Source organism: Eschrichtius robustus, chromosome 9, assembly GCF_028021215.1.
Source record: "Eschrichtius robustus isolate mEscRob2 chromosome 9, mEscRob2.pri, whole genome shotgun sequence".
Taxonomy (NCBI): Eukaryota; Metazoa; Chordata; class Mammalia; order Artiodactyla; family Eschrichtiidae; genus Eschrichtius; species Eschrichtius robustus.
This window is the reverse complement of record NC_090832.1, coordinates 114,741,739-114,768,712: the sequence shown is the minus strand read 5'-3', so window position 1 is coordinate 114,768,712 and position 26,974 is coordinate 114,741,739. Positions and strand designations below refer to the sequence as shown.

At 40.2% G+C, this 26,974-nt stretch overlaps 1 protein-coding gene across 1 annotated transcript in view; it reads right to left on the bottom strand.

The window, feature by feature from the left end:
- Positions 1-26,974, bottom strand: part of COL19A1 (collagen type XIX alpha 1 chain) — a 361,076-nt gene that overhangs the window by 29,046 nt on the left and 305,056 nt on the right. The window contains exons 30-41 of the mRNA XM_068550858.1: positions 26,664-26,705; positions 22,747-22,848; positions 22,612-22,665; positions 22,310-22,363; positions 17,729-17,782; positions 16,277-16,330; positions 14,008-14,052; positions 10,966-11,016; positions 10,836-10,880; positions 10,379-10,405; positions 7,283-7,336; positions 1,822-1,866 (exon numbers count right to left, since the gene is read on the bottom strand). Coding sequence (XP_068406959.1) covers positions 1,822-1,866; positions 7,283-7,336; positions 10,379-10,405; positions 10,836-10,880; positions 10,966-11,016; positions 14,008-14,052; positions 16,277-16,330; positions 17,729-17,782; positions 22,310-22,363; positions 22,612-22,665; positions 22,747-22,848; positions 26,664-26,705 — 627 coding nt within the window. The remainder of the gene's footprint in view (positions 1-1,821; positions 1,867-7,282; positions 7,337-10,378; positions 10,406-10,835; positions 10,881-10,965; positions 11,017-14,007; positions 14,053-16,276; positions 16,331-17,728; positions 17,783-22,309; positions 22,364-22,611; positions 22,666-22,746; positions 22,849-26,663; positions 26,706-26,974) is intronic.

The following is a 26,974-nucleotide window of genomic DNA, read 5'->3' as shown; positions in this document are numbered from 1 at the left end:
AAACAGACAGCTCTGTTCCAGGAAGAGCAGGACCGGGCCGCTGGGCTCTCAGCAGAGGCCTGTGATGTGCTCAGCAGGTAGACACATCCCTGCTTCAACCAGAACCATCACTTTAGAAGTTTTTTATTGTGGTGAAATATACATAACGTGAAATCTACCATTTAAACCATTTTATGTGTACAATTCAGTGGCATGAAGTACACTCACACTGCTGTGTAACTGTCACTATTTCCAGAATCTTTGAACTATTTCATTTTCCGAGCCCCAGTAAGGTCCAGTTATAAAAAAGAGAGTTGCACTTTTAACTACCCAGTTGCATAGTTGCAGCGTGCAAAATTTTTACCCTTCCCTATTTCTGTCATTGTCAGTTAATCTTCTTAATGATGAGATAGGAAAGCTGCATTTTAGGTAAATGTATTACATCTTAGACATCCCAACAAGTGGCAGGCTAGCCTCTAATTTCAATCATGCTGCATCCTTCAAAATATCCTTGGAATTCTTCATTTGGATCGTCTTTTGATCCTGTCACTTATTTTTCCAATACTTTCAGTGGTTGCTGGTATTTTTTCTTTGAAGGCAGACTCGGTTTAGGGTAACGGCTGAAAGTAATTTATAGTCCCACCTGAGTGAGCACTGTGGGGCATTACACTTCATTATAAGGTGGAAACAAAAACAGGCTGTGAAGGCACCCTGAGAGGCAGGTTGCAGGGGACTCAGGGCAATTCCACAAACAGCTGCAAGTATGTTGCTAGGAGCGGTAGTGAGCAGGGGAAGGCGGGGAGGAGGGGGATAAGCGTGAGCCAGTTTTCAAGAAGAACGCTTTCGTGTACCAAAAATTCTGCAGTGCTTGCTAAAGAAAATATTTTCATGTTACTTTTACAGTCACACTAATACTTCACTTGACCTAAAGCAGCGAATTAAGGGGATGTTATCCTTCATACAGGATGCTTTGCTATGGAGTGTGGATGGGTTTTTATTTTTTGTTGTTAGATTTAGCAACTAAATAGAGTCAAGTAGAGGGGCTACCCTCCTTCTGAAGGATGGGGGTGCTGGGGGCGTGGTAGGAGGGTCTGGATGGTGCTGGGTGGAGATGGTAGGGCCCTTTCTTACCTTCCTCACGTTCCTGTGGCTGAAGCCCACGGTTTCCGTTGACTTTCCTACCCTGGCCCACCCTGCAGGGGCACCTAGCCAGGATAAGTGGGTTCTTATTCATCAAGGCTGACCACAAAGTTTTAATTAGAGCCTCATGAATGAAGATCAGAATGATCCCTAGGGCTCAGAGAAATGATTTTAACCTTTCCTGGAGCACTTCCTATTCATCTGGAAAGACCTTGATGAGATTAAAACATTGACATCAGAGAGCAACAAAAATGATTGAGAGGCTGGAAGGGCTAGTTTACGAGGAAACATTAGCAGCAATAAAGCTCTGCTGATAACACCTGGCTGAGGGAAAACTCAGGCAGATGGCAGCTTAATAAGAAGATCCTGAAGCACATGCCTGAGGATGAGAACTTTGCCTTTTGAGGATCAAGAAACCTTGAACTATGACAGGAATAGAGAAACCCAACAAGCTTCTCAGAGCTGTGCTATCTTAATGCATCGACACAGGTAACTGGGCTTCCCCTTCCCATGTGAAAGTGAGTTGAGGAGAAAAAAACGAAAAAAATTTAAAAGATGAAAATAAAGAAAGGAGCATTCTTGAGGTGGGAGAGGGACGGATGGTTCTGCTTTTTAAACCTGAGGCTTAAGGAGTCACTGCGCGCTCTCAGCCCTTCTGACGGTCGGTGCCCGTGAAACCAACGTGAGAGAATCTGGACTCACCGAGATTCCCGCCGCTCCAGGGGGACCTGCCGGGCCTCGATCTCCCTGGAAAAAATGTACTATTTATAATGATATCTATAAAATCTCCACCGATGAAATTAATGCTCAAATAATAATTTGGATTTGGTAAAGCTTCTCTTTGGAACTTATAAATGTTACCCGTATCAGCTGGGTGAAGCTAGAGGCCAGATGGGAAAAGAACAAAATGAAAACTGCAGCCAATGGAACCTACTAAAGTTCTCTCTCTCTCTTTCTCTTTTTTTTCCCCCATAAAACCAAAGCAAATAACAATCTTAATGAAAACGAGCATTCATGGTATCATTTCTGTGACCTATTCTTTTAAACAGAACCCCATACATACTTACAGGTAAAATCAGTCAATAGTTTTATTCCACATATTCAAAAGTAATTCATTACCAATACTTAAAAGCTAAGCACACTGAATGCCTTCTAAAAAGCTTTCGCTGTACTTGTCTCATTGGATGTAGGTTAGAATAAATGTGTTTGGAACTGGGGATTTTGTAGCTTCTCCTCTTTAGGCCAATAAGAAGAGCCCTGGAATTGCTCTGAACAGTGGACTGACCCAACCCTTTTTCCAAAGGCAATGTAGTATTTTAGATAAAGCCGACAAGGATACAAATACTTCTGATTATATATGGGGTAATAAAATGGCAATTTTTGTTGAGCAGAATCTACATTGAAAAACTTCCTAAGTTCCCTAAGGGACATAAAAGAAGACTTGATTAAATGGAGAGAGATGTTTTGTTCTTGGAGGGCATGACAGTGCTATAAAGGTGTCATTGCCACCCAAACTAATATATAAATTAATGCAATTTTTACAAATTGCAGCTTGATCAAATGATATTAAAGTTCACTTGGGATAATAAATATATTCGAGGATAAGAGAAAAAATAAAAGAATAATAAAGAGGTTAGCAATATCATATTTCAACATACAATAAAGCTATAATAATTGAAATAATGGAATACTGGCCCACGATTAAGCAGTATATCAATGCAATATAACAGAAACCTCAGAAACAAACTGACATTTATAATAGAATTTTAGTAAAGAAAGGGTTGTATTATTCAACAAATAGTGCTAATAATTGAATAATTTCATTGAAAAAGTCTGATTCCCTTCTTTGCATTATACTCCATATAAATTCCATATAGATATATAAAAATAAAATGAATTAATAAGAACTAGAAGAAAATCAAATCATATTATCTGATTTTGCTTGAGAATGAGAACGAAAGTCATTTCGTGCATAAAAGCAAAATAAGAAATCATAAAGGAAAACAGTTTCACATTTGACCACATAAAAGTTATATTTACATATAGAATAAGATTAAACATAAAAAAGAAAGACAAGGACCAACCAGGATAAAGCCTCCACCATATAAGATAGAAGTAGTATCTTTAATATATAAAGTACAGCTACAGTCAAAAAAAAAAAAAAACTAGTAGAAAAATGGGTAAAGGATGTAAACAGGGAATCCTTGTCAGTTCCACTCTGCACTTTTTTAATTACAGGATTTTTACCCTGGAAATGAATATACTGGAGCTTTTCATTCAATGCAAACATTTGGATATCTGATAAAGGTGAATGTTAAGAGGGCTCCTCTCTGATAAGATGGTCCTTCCAACAATCGGGTCTCACAGTTCTTTGAACCACTCTCCCCTAGTGGAATAGCCTCTTATTTCCATAGTTATACCTGAGACCTTGTCAAAAACAATAACTATATCCCTCCATAACCTCCACTGCATGCATTCCAACCTTGGACCACCATCTTCCATCATTCTAAATCACTCCCTTGAGTACCTTGAACCCCCAAAACTTTTGATGTCACCAAGACCTCTAATCCATCCATGATACAAATTTTTCATTATCCTTCATTGCCTAGATGGCCCCTCCTCCTTATTTATCTAGTTTAAATTCCACGGTCACTTGTTATAATCACTCCCTTGTGTATACTATTGGCTTCCTGGCTCATTCTTGCTTCTTGCACTCACTTGTCAAAACCGGAGCCTTGTTTAAATCCAGCTCCCCTCCTGTTCTGTGCCTTTGCCTGAGCGTATGTACATGGTACATAATCTCACTTTTCATGACCATGAACCTCTAGGGCAGTGGTCCCCAACCTTTTTTGGCACCAGGGACCGGTTTCGTGGAAGACAATTTTTCCACAGACCGGGGTGGGGTAAGGGGGATGGTTTTGGGATGATTTGAGCACGTTACATTTATTGTGCACCTTATTTCTATTATTATTACATTGTAATATATAATGAAATAATTATACAGCTCACCATAATGCAGACAGGAGGCGGAGCTCAGGCGGTACTATGAGCCATGGGGAGCGGCTGTAAATACAGACGAAGCTTCACTCGCTCGCCCGCCGCTCACCTCCTGCTGTGCGGCCCAGTTCCTAACAGGCCACGGACTAGCCGAGGCCCGGGGGTTGGGGAACCCTGCTCTAGGGGGTTCTGCTCAGCCATCACACTCTGTGGTCCCTGGATTTTCCCTCTCTCTGAGAAGCCCTTCTCCTTAAATCTCCAACCTCTTCTCCCTACCACACTCTCAGATGATGACCTTGACTCCTCCATCTCTGAGAAAACTGAAGCAATCAGAAAAGAACCTCTCTAGACTCCAACCAATTCATGTGCCCACATACCAGCATCTGTACCCCTATTCTCTGATTTCCCAACGGTTACCATAGATGAACTATCCATGCTTCTCTCTGAAGCCAAACCCTGCATTTATGCTCTAGGTCCCCTTCCCTCTTAGCTATTTAAGGATGTCATTCCAGCAATTCTCCCCTCTCCTCCTATCTCGTCATCCTCCTTCCCTTTCTTCAGCACAGTAACAGTCTGCTACTTCTGTGGTCTTAAAGTTCATTTTAGCAAACCTTGCCTATCTCCTCCAGCAGCTGCTGGCCCATTTCTTTACTTTCCTTTGCAGCAAAACTCCTTAAGCACTGTTTAAACTGTATTTGCTGTCTCTAAATCTTTCTTTGTCATTCTCTCTTAAACCCATTCAAGTCCAGCAATTGCTCCTACCAGCACAGTGAAACAGTAATCATTCCTCTGGTAATACATGACCTCTATATTGCTGAATCCAATGTCAGTACTTCGCCGTCCTACTTGACCCAATCCTACTTGACCTATCTGTAGGATTTGAGACAGATTTTCACTCTCTCTTCTTGCTACGTGACCTTTGCTTGATTTCCAGGAAGCCAACATTTCCTCCTATTTCCCTGGTCACTCCTCCTCAGTCTCCCTTGCTCATTCCCCCTTTTCTTCCTGATCTTAATGTTGGAGGGCCTCGGGGCTCAGTCCTTGACCCTCTTCCATTTTTTTGAGTGACTAAACAACATTCTTTTTGTTTTTAAATTTTTGTTTTTTAAATTAATTTTTATTGGAGTATAGTTGATTGATCCTCTTCTCTTTTAAAAAAATCTACTGTCATTCTCTTGGTGATCTTATCCAGCCTTCCGACTTTCAGATAGCATCTATATGCTTAGACAAGCAATCTGTATCTCCACTTAGACTCTTTTTTTAAAAATTTTATTTATTTATTTATTTATTTATTTATGGCTGTGTTGGGTCCTCGTTTCTGTGCGAGGGCTTTCTCTAGTTGCGGCAAGCGGGGGCCACTCTTCATCGCGGTGCGCGGGACTCTCACTATGGCGGCCTCTCTTGTTGCAGAGCACAGGCTCCAGATGCGCAGGCTCAGCAATTGTGGCTCACGGGCCTAGCTGCTCCGCGGCATGTGGGATCTTCACAGGCCAGGGCTCGAACCCGTGTCCCCTGCATTGGCAGGCAGATTCTCAACCACTGCGCCACCAGGGAAGCCCTAGACTCTTTATTATTATTATTATTTTTTTTAATTTTTTGGCTGCACCATGCAGCATGCGGGATCTTAGTTCCCCGACCAGGGATTGAACCCATGCCCTCTGCAGTGGAAGTGTGGATTCGTAACCACTGGACTGCCAGGGAATTCCCTTAGACTCTTTTTTAAACTCCATACTTTTATATTGTACCGCCTACTCAATACCCTCACTTTGCTGTCTAATAGATATTCCCAAACTCAGTCCCATGTCCAAAATCATACTCCGGATCACTGTGTATCTGTAGCTGTCCTCATTTCTGTTGATGACGCCCTGCCATGCCAGTTGCTCAGGTCAACACCATGGAGCCGCCCTTGACTCTTCTCTCAGACCCACATCCCATCAGCCCTGTCGCTCTGCCTTCGCAGCACGTCCATAACCTATCTGCTCTTCACGACCGCCACCGTTTCTGCTCTCATCTGAGCCGACATCACTCCCCCGTCTACAGGAATAGTGTCTTCCCTGCCCCATCCTCACTCAACAGCTGCGGGCCCCATCACTCTACTACTCAGAAACCACCGCTGGCTCCGTATTCACTCAGAGTGAAGGGTAAAGTCCTTACGATGGCTGGTGAGCCTCCTTATTAATTAGTGCTTCTCAAACTACCTGTGGGGAAGGAGCAGTTTATTTACTTATTTATTTTCTAATGCATCATGATCCAAGGTGAGTCTACTGGTCGCATGTTTGGATATCATGACCACGTCAAAAGTCAGGTTGCCAGACAAGTTGTTTAAATGCTTTGTCTCCATCTCTGTGCTTACCTTGCCCCAGAACCCATAACGAGTGCAGACTGGCACTGGTCCTCCACTGGCCAGTGACAAGCACTGACCTCAACATGGCAGGGCTGCTCCTAACCGCCACCTCACCTCTCTGACCTCATTGCCTACCATACGCTCTCGCTCACTCCCCGGGTCTCCTTGGATGTACCAGGAATGCTCTGTCTCAGGGCATTTAGACCTGCTGCTTTTTCTTCTTTAAAAAAATTTTTTTTTAGTTGTATATATTTAAGGTGTACAACATGATGATTTGATATACGTATACATTGTGAAATGATCACCACAATCAAGCTAATTCACATCCCCATCACCTCACACAGGTCACTGTGTGTGTGTGTGTGTGGTGAAAACGCTTAGCAAATTTCAAGCATACAGTTTAGCACGGTTACCTAGTGTCACCTTGCTATACACTACATCTCTAGAACTTACTCATCTTGCCTGGAACATTCTTCGTTCTGGCTTGAGGGGGCTTGGCTAACTGCCCCCCACCTCTTCCAAGTCTTTGCTCAGTTCTTGCTTTCTCAGACCACCCGATTTAAAATGATACCCTTCCCTTCCCCACTCCTGATGCCCTTAACCTGCCTCTACTTTTTCTTTCCACAGCACTTACCAACAGTGTTATTTAGTTATTTGTGTTTATTCTTTTAGTTTCTGTATCCCCTTCTTAGAACATAGTTTTTGTCTCTTTTGTTCCCTTATACATCCCCAAACCTAAAACAGGTCCTGGTCCAACAGTAGGTGCTCCATAAACATTTTTGAATGTTGAATCAGTGATCACACGTCTAACCCTGCACTTACCTTTATACCAGGAAATCCTTCTAATCCTGGCAACCCCATTGCACCAGGTTCTCCCTGTTAAATATGAACATAGGAACACAGAAGCAACGGTCAAAAGGTTTCTTAAGCATTGATTTCAAAAGCAAAGATATTTTTTGCCTAAAAAATACTCCCTCAAACATCAATTGGTAATTTAGCAAGTAAATAGTACGCTCTATTTTCAAGCATCTGTATTCTTGCATTTGATATTTGGAAACAGTTTGAAAATAAAGCTATTCCCTGGAGAGGTATGAGTATCTTTTCTAATTAATTGTTTTTATCCTGATGAAGAATCTGCTCTGAATGAATCCCTCTAGTCAGTGATAACCCCAATTTCAATAAGAATTAGAAGGAAAGACTGGGTTTTAATAAACTTTGCCAATTTATAAGGTACCTAAGCCTTCTAGATTATCAGAAAACAAGACTAAAGTCTTTAAGAGTGGATGAAGATGGAGCTCTCAAAGCAAAGTTTATCATCCCTCAATATGTCCTGGAGCTGGACATGAACTGTGGATGCTTCAGAGGACAGCCCAGGAGCAGTTATTTATGACGGCTCACTGAGAGGAGACAGGTAAGCATTTCTGCTAAAAAAAAAATCTGTTACATATGCTGGTGTCTGGTCCCAGCTGACTGGAGCCTGTAGGTCCTCAAGGAACCCCTTTAGAAAGGTCGGGGTGAAGGAAGCTGCCAACTTTGAACAATAAACATTAGGAGTTTTAAATTAAGAGAGATAAAGTGGGTAGTTTTTGATATCTCCTTGTTAATGAATTAATGTTAACTGCAAGTATTTTCTTAAGACACTGGATGTTTTCAACATAATCACATAGAAAAGGTAGCTTCCCAAGGACATTCTCTGTAAATGTATTTTTGCATGCCTAATTCTAGTCTGCTTCAAAAATATTACCAACACTCTAACTTCCATTATGATTTATGATATTGTCCTTATCATGGGATGCTTAATGAGGAAGTATATCATTTGAGACTTTCTTTGCTTCAAAAGCCTTTTTAAACAACTACCAATATGTAACCTGGCAATCAGAAAAAAAAAGATGTTCAGATTCTATTCTGCATGAAGCTCTGTAATAGAGGCTCTGGGTTATCGACAAAGGAAATAAGCTCTTTGATTCTCTTTGTTTATATTCTCAACTAACCTTAGGACAGAGGAATTGGTTGGACAGTGCTCAGCCAATCAATCAATATTTGTTTGAAAGTAGCTAATAATAAATATTTAATTGAAAGCCAATTATAAATTGAATACCAAGGGAATGAAATGGAGTGCCTCAGAAGATAATAAATTCAATTAAGGGTAATTTTTATCTGTAAAGTTTCACTGAGAAGATTAGAAACAGTGGTACAGATCTGGTGTCCTGGGATTTGAAGGATGCTGGAAGAGTATATCTCCGCCACACCTACCCTGATGGGACTTTTCCATTTTCTGCTCTGTGACCTGTGACTCCACCATTCCTGGCTTATCTATCTCTATGCTATGAGGTAGTATTTCTCTATTCGGGCCAACTGGTCAGAAATGAGTGACATGGAGCCCAAAGGAATAATCTAAAGTTTTATCTAAGATAAACCCGAAGGTTTACTCGGTAGTTAATTTCATGATTCCACATTTCTGTTTTTGTGCTTCACCCATTTAATTCACGTCTCTAAAAGCAAGGAACACCGTCCACTTAGTTTTTATTCTTTATTCTTTGTTGCAGCTAAAAAATTTTGAAGCCTAATCTCTTCAAATTCTACTCAATGCTGTCTACATTTTTGTTGCCATGCACTTTCCAATCCAAGTGAATTATAATTCATCCTTTATTATAATACTTTTTAAAAAGGTTTCTCACCTTAATCTACAGTTACTAACTTAAAAACTTGGGTGTTCCAGAAAAGTCGGTGAGAAGCCTATGTGTCCCTGAATGATTCAGAGGGGATGTTTGTGTGTGTGAGTATGAGAAGGAAAGACCAGGAGGAAATTTTTATCAATAAGATGAAAGAAGATTCAAATTGGAATGAAGGCTATGCGGGCGGAGGTGAAAGCATTAAAAAACGTTACAGATAAAGGAAGCACAGCATGAGTAATGAAACAACGGAAACTTCTAAATGACATATTTGGGGTTCGGAAAATGCTACAAACTGGGCATTTCATAGGGGAAAACAAATTGGCTTTTAATATATATTGCCCAATAACAAAAAATAAGCTCTTTCATGCATCTCCTTTGAACATCTACTTAGATGTAAAAAGATTGCTTTTTATGGCTCTTCTTTCGCTTGTTTAAAATTTATTCATCTAGTTTTACCAAACTCCACTGTAATGAAAGGGCCTGCGATTTCTTCCCACGGCAATGGAAGGTGGTTTGAAAGTTTATTTCATTTTCAGCTACATCTGAGTTTCAAGTATATACCCAAAGGTTAAAGGACACAGAAATGAAATATGAAGGACAGGACACATGCCTGAAAAGGACATGACAGGAAAATCTGCCAAGGAATAAAGGGAATCGAATTGCATCTGGCAGAACTTTTACAGTGCCACTCCATGGCTGAGAAGGATGCTTAACAATCATCATCCTTCGGAAGGCTGGAGCACAGGATCTCTTCCCAGGCTGAGGGTGAACCTCCTGAAACATCGCTCCTAATAAGCAGGGTTCTGACAGCGCACCACATCGCCTCCAGAACAACCGCCCAAGACAGTCAAAGCAAATAAACCGTCCCTGTCTTGTTGTAGTTGTCGGTGGGGGAGATGGCAGACCTATTAAGGAATTTCTTTCCAATAAATAGTTTTCTCCCATGATCTACTTAACATGGAATCAATCACCAAAATAGTCCAATTGGAAGAAAGTGTCCTATTTCTCAGGAGCTTTATATGCACCTTCCTCCAGCCCAGGGTGATTTTTAAAATCTCACTGACGGAAGAGCGTCAAGGGCAGGGACACATCAGGACCGAGGCATCCTGAAATGAGGAGGTGCCCACTTCCTCCATTTAACCAATGGACATCTCAGAAGGCAGGCATATCTCCTGAAGGTCTTCTTTCAAACGCGAATAAAGATTTATTTTCTAAATGACACAAAACATGGGAATATACATACCACCGGGCCAGGATCACCTTTGGGGCCCTGTAAGAAAAATATGAGAAGTCATCTTGAAAATAATGACCGAAGCAAAATTACAAACTATGAAGAATTTTTATCCAATTTGCTTTAATACACATAAAAATCTCTGCAACTTTTGTTTTGCTATGGTTTGGATCTGAAGCATAATAAGATGAGGAAATATAACTTGATGGAACTCCCATGACGGTGATTGCTTGGACATTGATTTAGTTCTCAGATTTCCAAAAAGTGACACCTATACACAGAATGCTGTTTTCCTTTATTTTGATTGTGTACATTTTCCCAATGTTATTAGAATTGGTTTATTTCTTCCTGCAGAAAATTTTGTTTATATTTGTAACACGTACTTTTCAGTGAACTTAGGAGGTCTTTGTGTGTGTGTGTGTGAGGCTGCTCAGCTAAAATACGCTTGGTGATAAACAACTGTACTCACAGGGGGACCAGGTGGCCCTGGATAACTGGGAGCATTCACACCTCCCTTCAAAAGAAAAAGACAAAGGTGAGAAAAATTTGTAGTAACCCATAACCGGAAAGTGATTTTACGTAATTAGAAAAGTAGATACCTGGATTTTATATAAACTGCTCATTCCATTTCCTTCATTGAATGGTACACCCTTAGAAAAGAAATGACACATGGAGTTATCCTTTGAAGTTAACAGTGAGCATCTCTACCTTTTGTTGTTTCACCAAATGATATTTTTCCTACTCTGTTATAGAAACTGAGTTTCATGTTATCGGTAAAAATTATAACGCTCCCATTTTTGGTTTTTCTAAAGCAAATGTAGAAGAAAAAACCGGAAGGCATGTGAGCTCCACCTGGAGCACACGTACACACTTTTGGCGGGGCTGGGATGAATGTGCCGGCATGACAGATGAGACACTAATGCAGTCAGGGGAAAGCATTATTTTCTCATTAAAATTCAGTTTCTGAATTGCCAACTTATGCTAACTGTTTACAGCCTGCTGACCTGCAGGCCATAACACAGGAGTGCTGATGAAGATGTGAACAGGGAACAATTTGGCTACTGAAAGGTAATTTTTTTCCACACTCTCTTCATACTAAATAGAAAATTAAGGGAAATGGGGGAGATGACGTCACTCACAATCCTGTGTGGATGTTTCTACAAAAACATATTCTTCAGGACAAGAGGGAACGGGAACTTCCTAATAAATTGACCTGTGAATGCAAAGCCCCAGAGTAACTAACACTTAAAGAGAACTAATCTGAGAGGCTTTCAAAATCATACATTTTGGCATTCAGGAAAAATTTGCATATGAAAATTTTAGTTAGGATCTTCTAGCCTTCTTTTTAAAAATTCCCATAGAATCATAACCTGCGTTTTCCTTTATTGTGATTTCCACATTTCAGCTGCCAAACTGAAGAGCCATCATTGCCGTTTTTGGACCACGGTGGTCAGTGGTGCTCAGGGCGCGTGATCTGCGTGCATCTTCCAAACACTTGTGAAGGAAGGAAAAATGCTCTGTTCATGTATTCCTTCAGTATTGCACTCGTTCATGTGACAACTGCTGAATGTCTACTGTATTTAGTCCTGGAGGGGGAAGGATACTTTTGTCTGAGATTTCCAGGGCCGCAGGGGGGTGCTTCACAGAAAAGACAACATTGAATTTGTTTGGAAGAATAAACAGTTTTGGAGAATCAGGGTGGGGGGGGGGCAAGGGAGATTTCCTAAGTCCACCGTAAAACAGAGGTCCCTTTTGGGAGCTCATGTTGTATTTTGCTGTTCTGTCCACTGGGGAGGGAGGGTATTTTAGTGGTTGAGCCTCAGATGCTGCCCGCCCTGCTTCCTTGTCAAGGGAGAAGGTAAGTAAAACAAAACCGAAGAGCATGTTTAGGGAAACAGGGTGCCAGTGTATTCACTGATGTGCACACACGTGCGATCGCACGCAGACTAGCGATGTATCTTTGTTGTCTTTAGCATCTCAGGAAACTCTCATCAGTGGAGAAAGCTGAGACGTGAAACTGCATAGCAGCCATACCCTTCCTTTCTCTTGTTTTTAGGTGAGGATGGTACTTAAGGTGAGGACTTGGGCCATTTCAGGGCGTAACTCAGTTTTCCTGGATGTCTCCCTTGCATATAGGAAGCACACATGTTGTTAAACTTCTGATTGTTTTTCTCCGAAAAAAACAAAGTCACGGATGAATTCTGCCCCTTGCGGGGGAGTCTGGCTTCTTCACCTCTCCCTCTGAGGCAGGTGGGAAAGAACGCTTGGCTGGGCGGACGCTGTGATGCTGTTTGAGCGAGACCCCACTGGAGAGCAGACTTGCTCCGGAGAGACGCCCTTGTCCTCCCCAGCCTCCCGACAAGGTGCACGTCTGTCTCAATCCCTAGCACGAAAGCAGTGGCGGCCCTTGTACATTTCATTCACTGGGCGCCATATAAATAGAATTTCCTTTTGCATCTCGGGCATCATGGATGGTAATGAATACACACAGCACAACACAATTTTTCTACCAGCTCACATTGCCGGAAGGGATGTCTTTTTACAGCCCCTCTCTTTTCTGTGAATGAGGCTCACTGAGGTTAAATGACTTTCCCAGGGTCCCCCAGGCAGGAAGTGGAGAGTAGGGGTGCACACCTACCCGAACTGAGTCCACAGCAGGGAGGCCCACAGTCTGCAAATCCGAGCAGTGTGCCTCAGGGCTGAGCTAATGCGGGAATCAGGGCTCCCCTAAGCCACCCTGGCTGTCATTCGCATTTATACATAAAACTCAGATGACTTTTATCCTTGAGAATATCTAAATGTAGTCTGACCTCTGAGTCATAAAAGCTTTTCTTTGATTTCAACTATAGGACATTCTGAAAAAGGCAGACGTATAGAGATAGTAAAAAAACCAACAGTTTCTAGCGGCTTGAGGGACGGGGAGGTGAGCGATGGACAAGTGTAGCACAGGACGTTTTTAGGGGAGTGAAACTGTTCTGTATGGTACCGTAATGGTGGATACATGAGATTATGCACTTATCAAAACTAATGGACCATACAACCGAAAAAGTAAACCCCAAGGTCAACTATACAGTTTAGTTAATAATAATGTATCAATATCAGTTCCTCAACTGTAAAAAATTCTACTCTAAGAAAGAAATTATATTACCTGGATAGTTAATGTGACAAATAATATTTCTCAACATATACATCATAATAATAATTTTGTTATACATGCCACTGAAAAATCATTATATCAGAGTTAGAAGGATCTTTACACATATGTTTTTGGTTTTTAAGCTGAGATAAAATTCACATACCCTAAAGTTTATACTTTTAATAAGAGTACAATTCCACACTAATGTAAGATATTAATGATGAGGGAAACTGCGTGTGTGTGGCAGGACCATATGGGAACTCTTTGTATTTTCTGTGAAATTTTCCTGCAAACATAAAAAATCATCCAAAAAACTAAAGCCTATTTAAAAAAACAACAATAAAAAAACAAACAAAAAAAAGTAAAATCCTTTTTTTTTTTTTTTCCATTATGGTTTATTACAGGATTGGGAATATAATTCCCTGTGCTTTACAATAGGACCTTGTTGTTTACACAAGTCTTAAGTAGATGCATGAATTTATGTTTTAAACCTGAAACAACTCACAGGTGGTCCAGGTGGTCCGGGTCTCCCAGGGGGTCCCTCGCTGCCCTGCAAGGGGGTACACAGACCAACATCAATGGCTTAGACATTTCTACTCCAGGTTTGTGAACCCGACCGCGCTTGCTCAGAGAGCCACATTCTGAAGTCAATGTGACTTGTCATTTTGTTCACCCTTGCAAAGTCTTATTCAGCGGGGCTTTTCCCCTCACCTGGGGAATTAACATTACTAGACCACGGGAAAGGTAAATGCCTTTTCCCACAGGAATTCGGATCCTCACACTGTGAGCGCCAGGGATGAAGCTTATTTTAGATGGAGCCAGGCAAGCAGGTGACCAGGTCCTGGACTTCGAGTGCAGCTGGGGGAACTCCCCCCACATGGGGGTGCACAGCACACTTCCTGAAGGCTGGGGCAGCTCAGGAACACGGCTCTTTGGGTCAGACCCTTGCTCCTAGCCTCACCTCCACCACCTTCATCTTCTGGGAACCAGAGAGGGCATCCACATGCCTTGACTAAAGTAGAAAATCACAACCTGTGTGTGTCTGCAGGAGGAAAACCTTCTTTCACATCCTAAGTGAATATCAGGCATGCCCCACTGAGCAGAGGTGACCGTGGTACAACGCTGTATAAGGGAAATGTTCTTTACAATGTAAACAGCCTCAGACATTCTGCTTCCAGGCAAAGCAGACTGAAAATGAAATGTGTGAGAAATGCATTCAAGTTGAAACTTGAAAAATGGGATTTCATCTTTATTTTGATAAAACATAGGATGCTTATTGGTCCATGATAAACAGAGGTATGATACTCCTTTTGGTGCCTTTAACCAGTTTTTCCTATAACTGATTTTTTTTTTTTTTTTTAGAATAATAGCCTCATAAAATCTTTTGAGTCCCTCAATATCAGGGGCGATGGCAAGAAATGGTTAATTAAAAAAACATCCAGAGAGAGTAAAATTCCTACTTTAAAATGCCCAAGAATTTTGAGGGATTTTAGTCTATTTTCATAAATTTGATGAAGGATTTCATTCCAATCTCCCCATTTTTTCAGTAACCAAAGAATCATAGAAACCTTTTGATTGTATCTTTATCAATAAAAACCAACTGTAAAGTTTTTCTTGCAATGTATGTGCCTGAGAAGGAGTGACCATGAGTATACTGTATCTTTTCCCAAACTGCTCTGATGGCGGCTGTCTCTCTAAGACACATGGGGCTCTGCTGGCAGTGTCCTTCAGAGAACTATGTCATGGTTCTCATGAACCATGAGAGGACAACAAACAAGGAAAATATGCGCCTATTGAAAGGACTTTTTTTTTCTGGCACAATTAATAGTCATATTTTCATTCTTGATTGTGCCCCAAAGCTCATCTCAGTGTGGAATTCCCATTAACTTCAAAAGGCAAATCTCTGACTGAATAATTTCCATCGAGAACAGATCAAAAAGGCTGGTGGAGTTGGGCAAGCTCCCCGGGATGCTATCAGAAAAACTGTGCTGAGACTGTCCAGAATAAGCACGTTGTTGCCTTTCAGTTTGGGGAGATCCCTTTGTTCCTCGATGCCATTATGCCTCATTGTGGTCATTTTGGGGTAGAAGCCACTTGAGTGGCTCACATGGACTCCGGATTCTTAAATTTCTCTCATCCAAAGAGTTAGTCCGTGTGACTCATGTGCTGGCTCTATCACACTGTGGGCGACACTTTAGATCCTAAATTGGGTAACTGTGTGATCTTCCTGCTGGGACTCCTCTTTTGCTGGTTCTCCCTGCTGACCACAGCAACCCATCTGTCCTGTCAACCGGACTCCCCAGAGAGCAAGCTGTGCTGGTTCTTTCGTGGATCTCCCCTATGACCCTCTAAGGACAGAACTTGCAGATTTTCTCAGCAAGCACGTCATTTACTGGAATCCTGGTTCTGAGAGCTAGCCTGCTGTCGGGAGCCTTGGCACCTGCGGCTGGACTTCCAGATACCAACTACCTTCCTGCGCCTCATCAGGAGGTGACCCTCACCCATCCTTCCCCACGGTGGATGCCCAGGACTCTGAGTTCAGCTTGGACGTTTGCTGTGTGGCACCCATGTGCTATCCATCCTCTTCCCTGGGAACATATCTCTTGTCTTCAGACCAATTTTGGGACCTATTTCTTTCCAAGCCCACTTCCCTGACATCACTCCTATAATACTTTGAGGCTTTGCTTGATTTTATGGATTTCTCTGTAAGTAGGCTCAACTTGCCCCTACCCCAAGCCCCAATTTGGACAGTAAGTGAGGCTTTCCCTCTGTACCTTGTCACCCTTTGTTCCCGAGGGACCAGGATGTCCCGTTCTTCCCAACAAGCCCTGTAAAACACAAAACTAAGTTTGTTACAGAAACAACAACTAAACTGCCAAGGGTATTGGAAGTTGGTTGCTCAAATTGATACATTTTGAAGGTCATTTGATCCTAATTAAATCAGTCTTATAAGCTTATATTTCTTCAGGCTGATACAGCAGCTGTATCCTGCTGATAAGCCCTTGGAAGGATAAAATTTGTATTTGTGGTCGCTTTTTCACCTTGGCCAACCACACTTAATGACCTTAACTGGAACCTTTTAATACATTTAAGAATTTAGCCTTGCTGTTTAAATGGCAATTTACATAGCATTATGCCTTCCTAAATGAGCTATAATTTTGGTAGTGATCAACATTTTAAACACTTCACAGAGCAGAATTAACAAGGTGAGTTATGCGATCTGCATTTTACCAATGGAAAATAAAATTTAGTTTAAGATCTTCTTTGAGAATAGAGTTAGCTATCATTTCCATGGCTCCTTTCACAACTCTTTCTCTTAACTTTTAATTTTGGTGTACAATTTAGAGCCAGGTTTGTTCTATATAACTGTGGTGAAAGCATAAAGGGTAAAATTTTCATTATGGCAAACCCATGATTCAAAACATGAAAGAACACGATTACATTCCTACATACCATTTGCCTATGCACTCTAAGAAGGAAAGAGTTGGAAAAATTGAGGCTTGAGTAGGGTTGCTAGATTTAGCAAATAAAAATACAATATTTGGGACAAACATGCTATGAAAGTATTTATTTACATGAAATTCAAATTGAGCCTCATGTCCTGTATTTTAACTGGCAACCCTAGATTTGAGTTCTGCTTTAATGAGCGGCTGGGTTTAGCAGGTGGGAAAGAAAAAAGATTGTTTTAAGCAAACAGGGTAACTGAAGACAAAAAGGCCCTGATGCTGTGTTTGAGAGAGACAGAGGAAAAAAGTGCCGACTAAAGTAGAGCGTATTTTAAGTCAGAAACAGGAATAAAAGTAAATTGAACCTGATAATCCTTGACCCGTTTTTTTTTTTTTCTGTCTAGAGAATAAATTCTTTGTTTATGGCGCTTAAAAATGTAAGGATGTAACCATCTGAATATCTCTCCCTAAGGTTAATGCCAGAAAAATTATAGCTAAAAAAGATAACGCTCCTCTACATCCAACGTCTATTCAAATAGACTTGCTTCATCACAGACTGCTTTCTGGTCTGGTAGAATTTTCATGACAAGTCTCCACAACCCCGAGCAGCCTTAAGGAATACTAACAAAAATCTGAGATGTTGGATGCTACTTTCCCCAGCAATAACTGCATAATCCACACAGAGGAACAGAGAACAAAAAGCAATAAAGAATGTTAGTTCACTTTGCATCATACCAGCAGATATGAAGTGTGAGTGAAACCATTTTAGCAAATACTTACAGGGGGTCCAGTTGGGCCAGGAGCACCTGGAAGGCCCGGAACGCCTTGAAGACCCTAAAAGAGATAGTTCCTACCATAAAATCTGTTATATCATTGGAAACAAAGCATTTTAGTTCATCAAATATTTTGACGATTGAAAACTACCCATCTTTGTTGGCTAATCAAGAAACACATTTGTCATCTGCAAACACCCGTTTTCTAAGAGTAAGGATGGCGGGCTAAAATGCCACGACATGGAATTTGTTACAAACATAATTTAATGTGTTGGTGATTCATAGAACAATTCTGATCTCACAGAGCCCCTCCATCGACAACAGCGTCTTTGAGAAGCCGGCACTGCTAAAGCATGAAAATACAAATTTCAGATGAGCAGAATGCCATCGAAGAAATACACGGTTACACTAATGCTTCTTTCAGCTGGTGGGAACAACGGACTCTGTTTTATGATACAGTATTTAGTTCAGTCGGCCAGTTCATTATAAGAAATACCGCTCATCGGCGAAGTGAAATTTAGAACCCTTTAATGGCTTAAGCGTAAAAGTAAAGGGATAGCCTCTCAGGCCCCGCCTAAGATTTGTAGCGTCATGCTAATTATACTGGATACATTTATATATTCAAGGAAGAATTGGTAAGGTTAACTGATAACTCGTGTAATTAATTTGTTCCTTTACCAAGTAAGTCAGCAACAGAATATTAGCTGAATAAGTTATGTAAAATCCATAATATGTTTTGCAACTGTTAAAATCATGTTTCAAAAGCTATTGAATAACAAAGAAAAGGAAACGTTACAAAATGTTACATAGAGTAGGGTCCAAATTATTAAAAAATTAGAAAATGCACTTCATAAAATATGAGACTGACAGAGGCTCATAATGCCTTATCTGGAAACTTTAGTGCCAGGTGTGTTTCAGGGTTCTGAAGTTTCAGATTTGTTTCAAAGGGAACACAGTCTCATATCGGATACTACATAACACTCCCATGTCACCTGAGGCAGCACCTGCTAATAAACTCACAAATATTTCTATAGCAAAACACATGATAGTCTCACCAAGTGGGATAAATAGACTAGCTCCATATGACTTCAGGTCAGATTTTGCTGCCAAATAAATCTGCTGCAAACTTGGGGAAAATTTCCCGGGTTTTCAGAGGCATTTGAACTTTGGAATTGTGGATGAGGGGTTGTGGACAATAATATGACTTTTACCAACAGTGGGAGAAGTACAAATAGGAATAACTTTTGTCTTTTTAGTGCTTTTGTGTATTTCTCAAATTTTCTATAAGGAACTCAGATGACTTCTACAATGGGAAAAATATGCTTTTAAAAACCCATTTATTATTTCAGATAACCATATGACGTGTCAAGTTCTATTTTGAACGGTTCCACTTTTTCAGGATTGAAATTTCTTTACTGAGTAATCCTTTTATAGTGCCAAAGCATTCATCGTTATAATAAATTCCTTTACCCTTTACTGTGATGAAATATGCATTTTATACATATTATAAATATCAGGTGAAGTGACCATGGTAAAATTGCTACATAGTTATCTATGGGAGCTCTAGAGGATCAAAGTTCTACAGGATCAAGGTTCTTTACATCAATGGGATTAAGGACCAAGCTCTGCCAGGTCTGTCCATCTAATGCCTAATGGGATCATATATTCCTTCAGGTTTTTCCATGTGACGGGAGGTGAAGAAATGCTGGAAAGGCTCTCCTTGAATGTGCCGAAATTCCTCATGTAACAAGAGTCTTGGGTAAAATCTTACGTATACTTGTGTTAATGTGGACATATACTTTCTTCAAGATGGTATCATCCTCACTGGCAATGCTCAGTGTGTGTGTGCATGCACGCATGTGCCCATGTGCAGTTGTGGGCGGTACACATTGGCATGTTGTATTGACTCTTTTTATTCCCCCACCATTAACTTGTTTACGGGGTTATAAGTGGAAAGGAAACAAATTTCCTTTGGGAATGGATCTCTAAATGTCTGGAGATTATAAATGCTATGCCACAAATTGCTTTATCTCAAAACACCCACATTTCCATAAAATTCTCTCTGTATGTACGTGTATAAGATATGTGTGTTCATATGTATTCTTTTTTTTTTTTTGCTACTTTTAGTCTCAACACTGAATCAGTCTAGAGATGCTGAGTGAGTCTTTAGGTAGTCCAGTTTATAAGCTTGGGACTCATTAACCTTTGATGACCACATTAAACTTTAAAGTAAACCTCAGTCCATAAATAAAAAAAAAAAATCATTCTCAGCCATCTTTCTCTGAACAAGCTGAAATTCTGTAGTAAGGGTAAAAGTTACTATGGATGTATAAAGGGCAAGCAGGTAATTTTACAAGACAAGAAGGTCATTAAAGAAGACAAATACATATTAAAGAGTAGAACAGTCAATTTAGCATATTGTACCAAACTAAAATACAAAGTAAAATTTACTGCATAGTCAAGGATCATTAGAGCTAAGTTCTTTCCCTATTCTGATATTTTGATTTTGCAAGTCCTACCTCAGTTGCTACCAAGAATATTTATTTTTCCATTGCTACAACTTATGGCTGACAATATTTTTCATGTCCTATTTATCAATTATTATTCTAAAATATTGTAGAAAGACCTGTATTCCAAGCAAGAATTCCCTCTGACTATGAGAGGTAAGTCTGTGTTCTATCAGCATCTGCTAATTTGCTACCTTGCGTTGTGAAATAACATCTGCAAAAACCGTTGAGGATAATGTCACTTTTGTAAGAGCAATAAACCGAAAGGCAACTCCTCTCTTTAAGTTCCCAAATGGATTAAATCGACCATTGGATAATTATTAAATAATAATTGGGAATTCCTCAAAGAGACAGGGTGTCCTTCTGCATCTTTTCCACTAAGGGTAGAACAGACATCTTAGATTTTGTATGATTAGATATTATATGCGTATTAAAATAGTATAGTTTATTGGCCAGCTGGAAATACCTATGTTCTTGGGCAAAGTTTCATTCACTTAAACAAATCAACACATTAAAATTTCAGGGAGTATCTGAGTCCAAGTAGAAGACAATATAGAAGATAATATTCAATATTTCCCACCTGCCTGAGAGGGACAAGCTGCATTGCCCCGTTACCCAACAAAGGCCCAACTGAGCTAGTATGTTACTTCCGGTTTATTCATACTATTCATGTGATGTGAAGAAACAGTGAAGAATCTCCTTCTGAACCAGCTGGAATTGTCTATCTAAGTGTCTTGTGCAAAGTCTGTGTACGCTGTGTTAAAGAGTCAACAAGGTGTACTTAAGGAAAAGCACACTAAAATAGTGAAGGAATTAAGGAGGGATTTCAGTTCACCAGGAGTGCTAAGGATTCTGAAGAATCAATAAAAGTTAACTTCTAATAAATTTAATTTAGAGTCACTTATGAAAAAACCTGAATTCCAATTATTTCCTGATCCTTTTGTTATTACATTCTCAATTGCCTTTAAAGCCTACTTCTTGAGTCTAGGCAGTTAAAAGCTGTTAGACTATTAAAATCAGACACCGTGCTTGTACTTTAGTGCAACCTTCTGTGGCGCATGAAGATGCAAAAGCTCAATAACTCTTCCTGATTTAGAAAATAAAATGCCTTTACTGTTTTATTTACAGATGAAAATAAATGTTGTATGTCTTTGCTCTTCAATTTTTAACTTGGAAAAAAACCAAGCCAATCCTCACAGTTTTCTTGAATAGAATCCATGTTAATTAAAAACAATAACACGATGATAATTTATAATGTGAAATATATAACTCCAACTCAAAAAACAGATCTACTTTACATCCTTTTGATTTTCTGCACTAACATCAAGGTTAATATATGCCAGATGGCTTACTTACTTTCACTAAGGATTATTAGTATCAAAACTGTTTAACAAGCATTCATCATCCTAATTGGTTTTCCTAAGCGTTAATGTAAATTATGCAGGAAAGAATGCTATCCTGAGCATCAGTGCGGCTGAGAGTCAGAAAATTATGCCACCGTCTCAAGAGCACTTTTGACTTTGAACCTTAGTGGGAGGGTGGGCAGCTGATTTAAACCAGTCCAAGCAGACCCGTTTGATAGTTTTTTTTTTTTTTCTTCCTCCCAAGAGTTTGAAAGTTGAGCAGAGATACAAACAAACCAAGGTCATTGAAACTGAGTCACGTTACAGCGGCGGCCCAGGGAAGTTCTGCTGAGCTCTGGAGCTGCCCTATCCCTAGGCTGGCTGCTGACTATCCCTTCAATTCTATGAGCTACTTTGGGACTCTTTTCAGTAAATCTCCTTTTCCTCTTTCTCCTTGCTTTTATCTTGAGAGAGCTGGACTTGTTACCTGCTATGAGAAAACAGAAACGTAGTAACTGATATGTTAACTTTGTGTTTGAATTCCCTTGTCTCAAAAACTGGATCCCTGGGGATAAGCATCCACGTATTACTTAAAATGTGTTAACATTTGGAAAAACCCTGTCTTCGTTTCTATTTGTTTAGCATCAAACAGGAGATATAGGAAAACTGATGTCCTTTTGTTGTGTCACATGGAAAGAATCAACAGTAGGGCTGCGTGATCAGAGAAGAGCCTTTTACCTCATTGCCTTTCTCCCCAGGTATCCCGGGGTAGCCTCGTTCTCCTTTGCTCCCCTAGAGACACAATACGTTTAGTTAGTACACTCAGTCATTTTGTCATCTTTTGGGAAAATGAACGTATCTCTTCTCAGGACACTTGGGGCATGTCATTTGGACAGAATCGGGGGAAAAAAATAAATGACATCTGCAAATGGCTTTTACACCACTTTTCCAAAATATTTTTAGAAAAGGGACTGTATTTTAAAATGTATTTCTTTTTTTTACCCTGAATTAAAGGTTGCACAGAGGAGAGACTTCCTTACCTTTGGTCCCTCTCTGCCTGGGACTCCTGGAGGACCCCGTGGCCCTACATCGCCCTAGAAGACAGAGCAGTCACAGCTGAGAGGAGGCACCATGTGTCACGTCCAGGGTCCACCAACACTTAGCCCCCTTCTTACCTTCTGGGCTACAGAATCAAACTGTCCAGGCTCACCAGTGCCTGCTTCTCCTTTGTTGCTTTTCAGCCCAGGGACACTGGCTTGGCAGTTGCCACAGAAGTTCTAATGAAGATAGAGATAAGGTCACTGGAGATTCATTATTCATGGATTGGATTTGAACTTCTATTTGAACTTTTGTGAGAGTTGAGTGATAGCCATTGCTATGTCACTCTACTTTCAGAAACTTAATTTATTCAATTTGAAAGACTCCTTTTGGGGAGGCAAAAACTATTTTAAAAGATAAACTCATAAGTCAAGAACACAGAGTTTCAATTGCTTAGCAGCATGTTTAAAAAGGGAGGTGGCAATAAAGTTTGGAACAACCAGCAAGATTACAGAGCTCATAAAACCAATAGCATAAATCATAAGAAAGAAAGAAAGAAAAGAAGAAAGAAAGAAAGCTGTGAAGAAAGGATTTCCCCTTTTGAGAGCCCAATCAGTTGGAGAACCCTAAACACAGCTTACTAACCTTTTATTTGTTAGTGGAAACACTCATGTGGGAAATAATTATTTGAGTGACTGGGACTTGACTTCTAAGTCAAATCCAAGTGCAGATAGGAAATACAAGTGGAATCACCTTTCCATCGCCTTCTCTGTAATCTTTAGCTGATCTGCAAAGGCTTCAATTTAGGTATCTCAGCTCACAAGATAAACTTCTTATCACATAAAGCCTACAGAGGCTTATTTTTAAATAAACTGTTATAAAAATATGATCAGGAAAGGCATAAAATAGGGACTACTGAGTGGGGGAGACAGCTTAAATTTAACAACTGACCAAGGGTAGGACAACCTAAGCCTCAATTCTTCCATCCTTTTAACCAAAGGGAAGAATCCTTAAACATGAAGAGGGAATGGAAGCTTGCCGTTGATGGGAAGCTGGCAAGAAAGCCCATGAAGTTCAATGTTTTTGACCCAGTGTATATCAGCACGTTTGATTTCCAAACATATGCTCCATGGAAGACTAATTTTGTATGATATTGAAAAGGTTCTGAGGCAATTTGCCTAAAAAATGCTGGGTCAGAACAATTCTCTTTATGGTTGTCCTTCTTAGAGCTGGACTACATGAGAAGGAGTTAGAATGTGCAAAGTTTCCCAAACTAATTTTACCACTAGGATCATTCCACTGAGCTAATGTGCTGGTACAGGAGTTAAGAAACACATACATAATTGTAGAACCACCCCTACTAAATCTGAAAAGCTGTGAAGGTAGAGACGCTTGAGGAGAGACGCTTGAGGACTTCAGAGAACCAAAAAGCTTTCTATATTTCAAAAAGTATAAAGAATGTCTACTGTATCTGTAGACATTATAACATGGCATATCAATATATAGTAACATTTTAGAATGGATTATTCAATTGATTGTTTTTTTATTGAAGTATAGTTGATTCAGAATGTTGTGTTAATTTTAGGTAAATGGCAAAGTGATTCAGTTATACATACATATATATCTTTTTTCCAGATTCTTTTCCCTTATAGGTTATTGCAAAACATTGAGCATAGTTCCCTGTGCTACAGTAGGTCTTTGCTGGTTATCTTTTGCACACAGTACTGTTCATATGTTAATCCCAAACTCCTAATTTATCCCTTCCCCCGTTTCCCCTTTGGTAACCATAAGTTTGTTTTCCATGTCTGTGGGTCTATTTCTACTTCGTATATAAGTAACATTTTAGGATGGATTATTCAATTGATTTTTACTGAAGTATAGTTGATTTACAATGTTGTGGTAGTTTCATGATTGTTTTAATAAAACATAAAAAATGGAAATAATTACAAGTCAATAGGATTTTCTAGAGTCATTTCAAACTGACCTCATCTTCTTTAGGTTAGGGTTACTAGAATGGTAAATGAAGGAAAAGTGGATTTCATTAAGGTTCTTGAAAAAATATCTTTTAAGATTTTTCTCACGGAGAGGATAAAGACGCTCAGTTATTAGTTAACGCACAATCTCGTTCAAAGAAGGACTGATACACAGATTAACCTGGAGGAAGGTCTTTGAAGGTATACATCATTCGGGCTGGGAAATACGTAAGTTCTTTTCAACACTTTATTCAAACACAGTTTTTGAAAACAGAAAGCAGGACGACCAAGTCCGCTAAAGACTTTAAGACAGAGTGGGACAGTTAATGTATTGGGTGACAGGATTAGGATTAAAATTCCCATATGCTTTGGGGAACTACATGCTTCTCTTCTATTGAATACAGCTTGCTGGGACTGTCAGTCAAGGGTCCTGCCCACCTCTTGCCAACTGGCTCCCCTGAGACTCAGAACGTCCATGAGGTGGGGCTGGGTCTGGACCCCGGCAAGGGCATTTATTAAGGGAATGCTGCCCTGGTGAAACTGTTGACTACCATGTCTGAGGCCATCGGAGCCCTGGTTCTTTCCCCTGTCAGAGCCTGTTTACAGTCATTTTGTCGTAGTGGGAGCTGCCCCACATCCTATCAGGATAGTCAATAAATTTTTTTGATCCTTAAAGAACCCTAACTGTTCCGGAATGATATAACTCCTACAGTCCTGCCATTTCCAACATCACTGCCCTCGTAAAGAACATGAGACTGACTGTCTGAGGACCTGCACTCCTGTGTTAATGTCGCACTTACTGGTTGTGTGACTCTGAGCAAGGTACTTAAATTAACTCCTCAGAATTTAGGTCTCTCGTGTACAGAATGGGAAACTCCACAGCCTGAACTCATAGGATTCTTGTGCAGATTAAGTGAGATGATATAAGTAAAGCAGTGTGTTGCCTGGCATGTAATCATAACTCAATAAACGTAAGATCCTCCTGAAGCCCCCATAAATACTATTTTCTGACTTATGAGAAAATGTTGGCTTTTGAAAGTCTTAAAACCCCCCCTCTATATATTTATATTTATATCTACATTTACATTTATATTCATATACTATTCTCAAAACCTTTATCACCTGACAAATATATTTACTAGAACTCTAGCCTTGTGAATTCAATTCAACAAATATTCCTGCCTGCCTACTATTGAGTAAGTCGTTGCAGGAACCATTGGGCTAAATGCTGGGAATATAAAATAGATCACATATATACACACACATAGCTCGTGTGTGTGTGTGTGTACAAATATACTATCCATTCATACACTGACAGATACGACACATGAGGTTTGAGTGGAATATAAAGGGACAGACTTTCATTTGGGTTCAGTCTCAGCATTCCACAAAGAAACATGCAAATACACAACCTCCAGGTGTCCCATTATCAACCTCCCCCCATCTGTTTTTACAAATAAAACAGAGGAAAGTATTAGAGAAAAAAAAATGGTAGCAAGATGAATTCCCTGTGAGGTGGATAATAGGTAGAGATCACTTTTATTTAACAGCGTCACAGGTGTTAGGGCCATTGTCAGCTATGGAATTTTGTAACTCACTTTGTAAAATCCCACGACATAAAAACTCAGCCTTGCAAGCTAGCTGTTTATTGAGCAGTATTGCTTTCCACCCTGGACTGGCCAGGGCAGATACCGTGAGAAGGATTGGGTTTCACAGTGATGAGCCTGGGTGGGTAAACACCATTAAGAGAAAGCTATCGCTCCAGAGAGAGAACGTCTACGCAAGTGTATTAATGACACCCTTCCTCTCCTGCAGCTCATCCCGGAACTACCACCCTCCTCCCCTGCTCCGCCTGCCCCTCCACACCCAAAATCAGAGGCTGGTAAAGAAGAGAGTGGGGAATGAGTATAAGTGGCACTAGACATATACAGACACGTGTTCCTTTTTCTATCTGAAAGATGCTCTGCCATTAAGAAATTGAATTTTAATTCAGGCTAAGCAATTAACTCAAATTCTGGTAAAGATTTCCTTTCTGATTTTTCCCGGAAATTAACACATAATTTCTTACATAGCCAGAGTACCTTGAACAAGGCCCCAATGTCTCCCAAGAGAGGAAGTGCAATCTGTGGATAAGGAGAAAAAAAACCAAAATACGTGTATTTATACATATACAGGCACACAATACAATACAAACATAATAAATGTAGATATTTTCCCTCAAAACACCAGGCCAGCTGAGATTTGTCACCATGGTGACAAATGGTGGGGCTTAGAAGAGCCTCACCATCAGGATGGTTGGCCAACATGATGTTTCCTATCCAGAAACAGACACAGGACTCGGGCAGTGCTTTGGCCTCTGTCTTAAAGCGTCCTTTCAGAGAGACACCGTAAA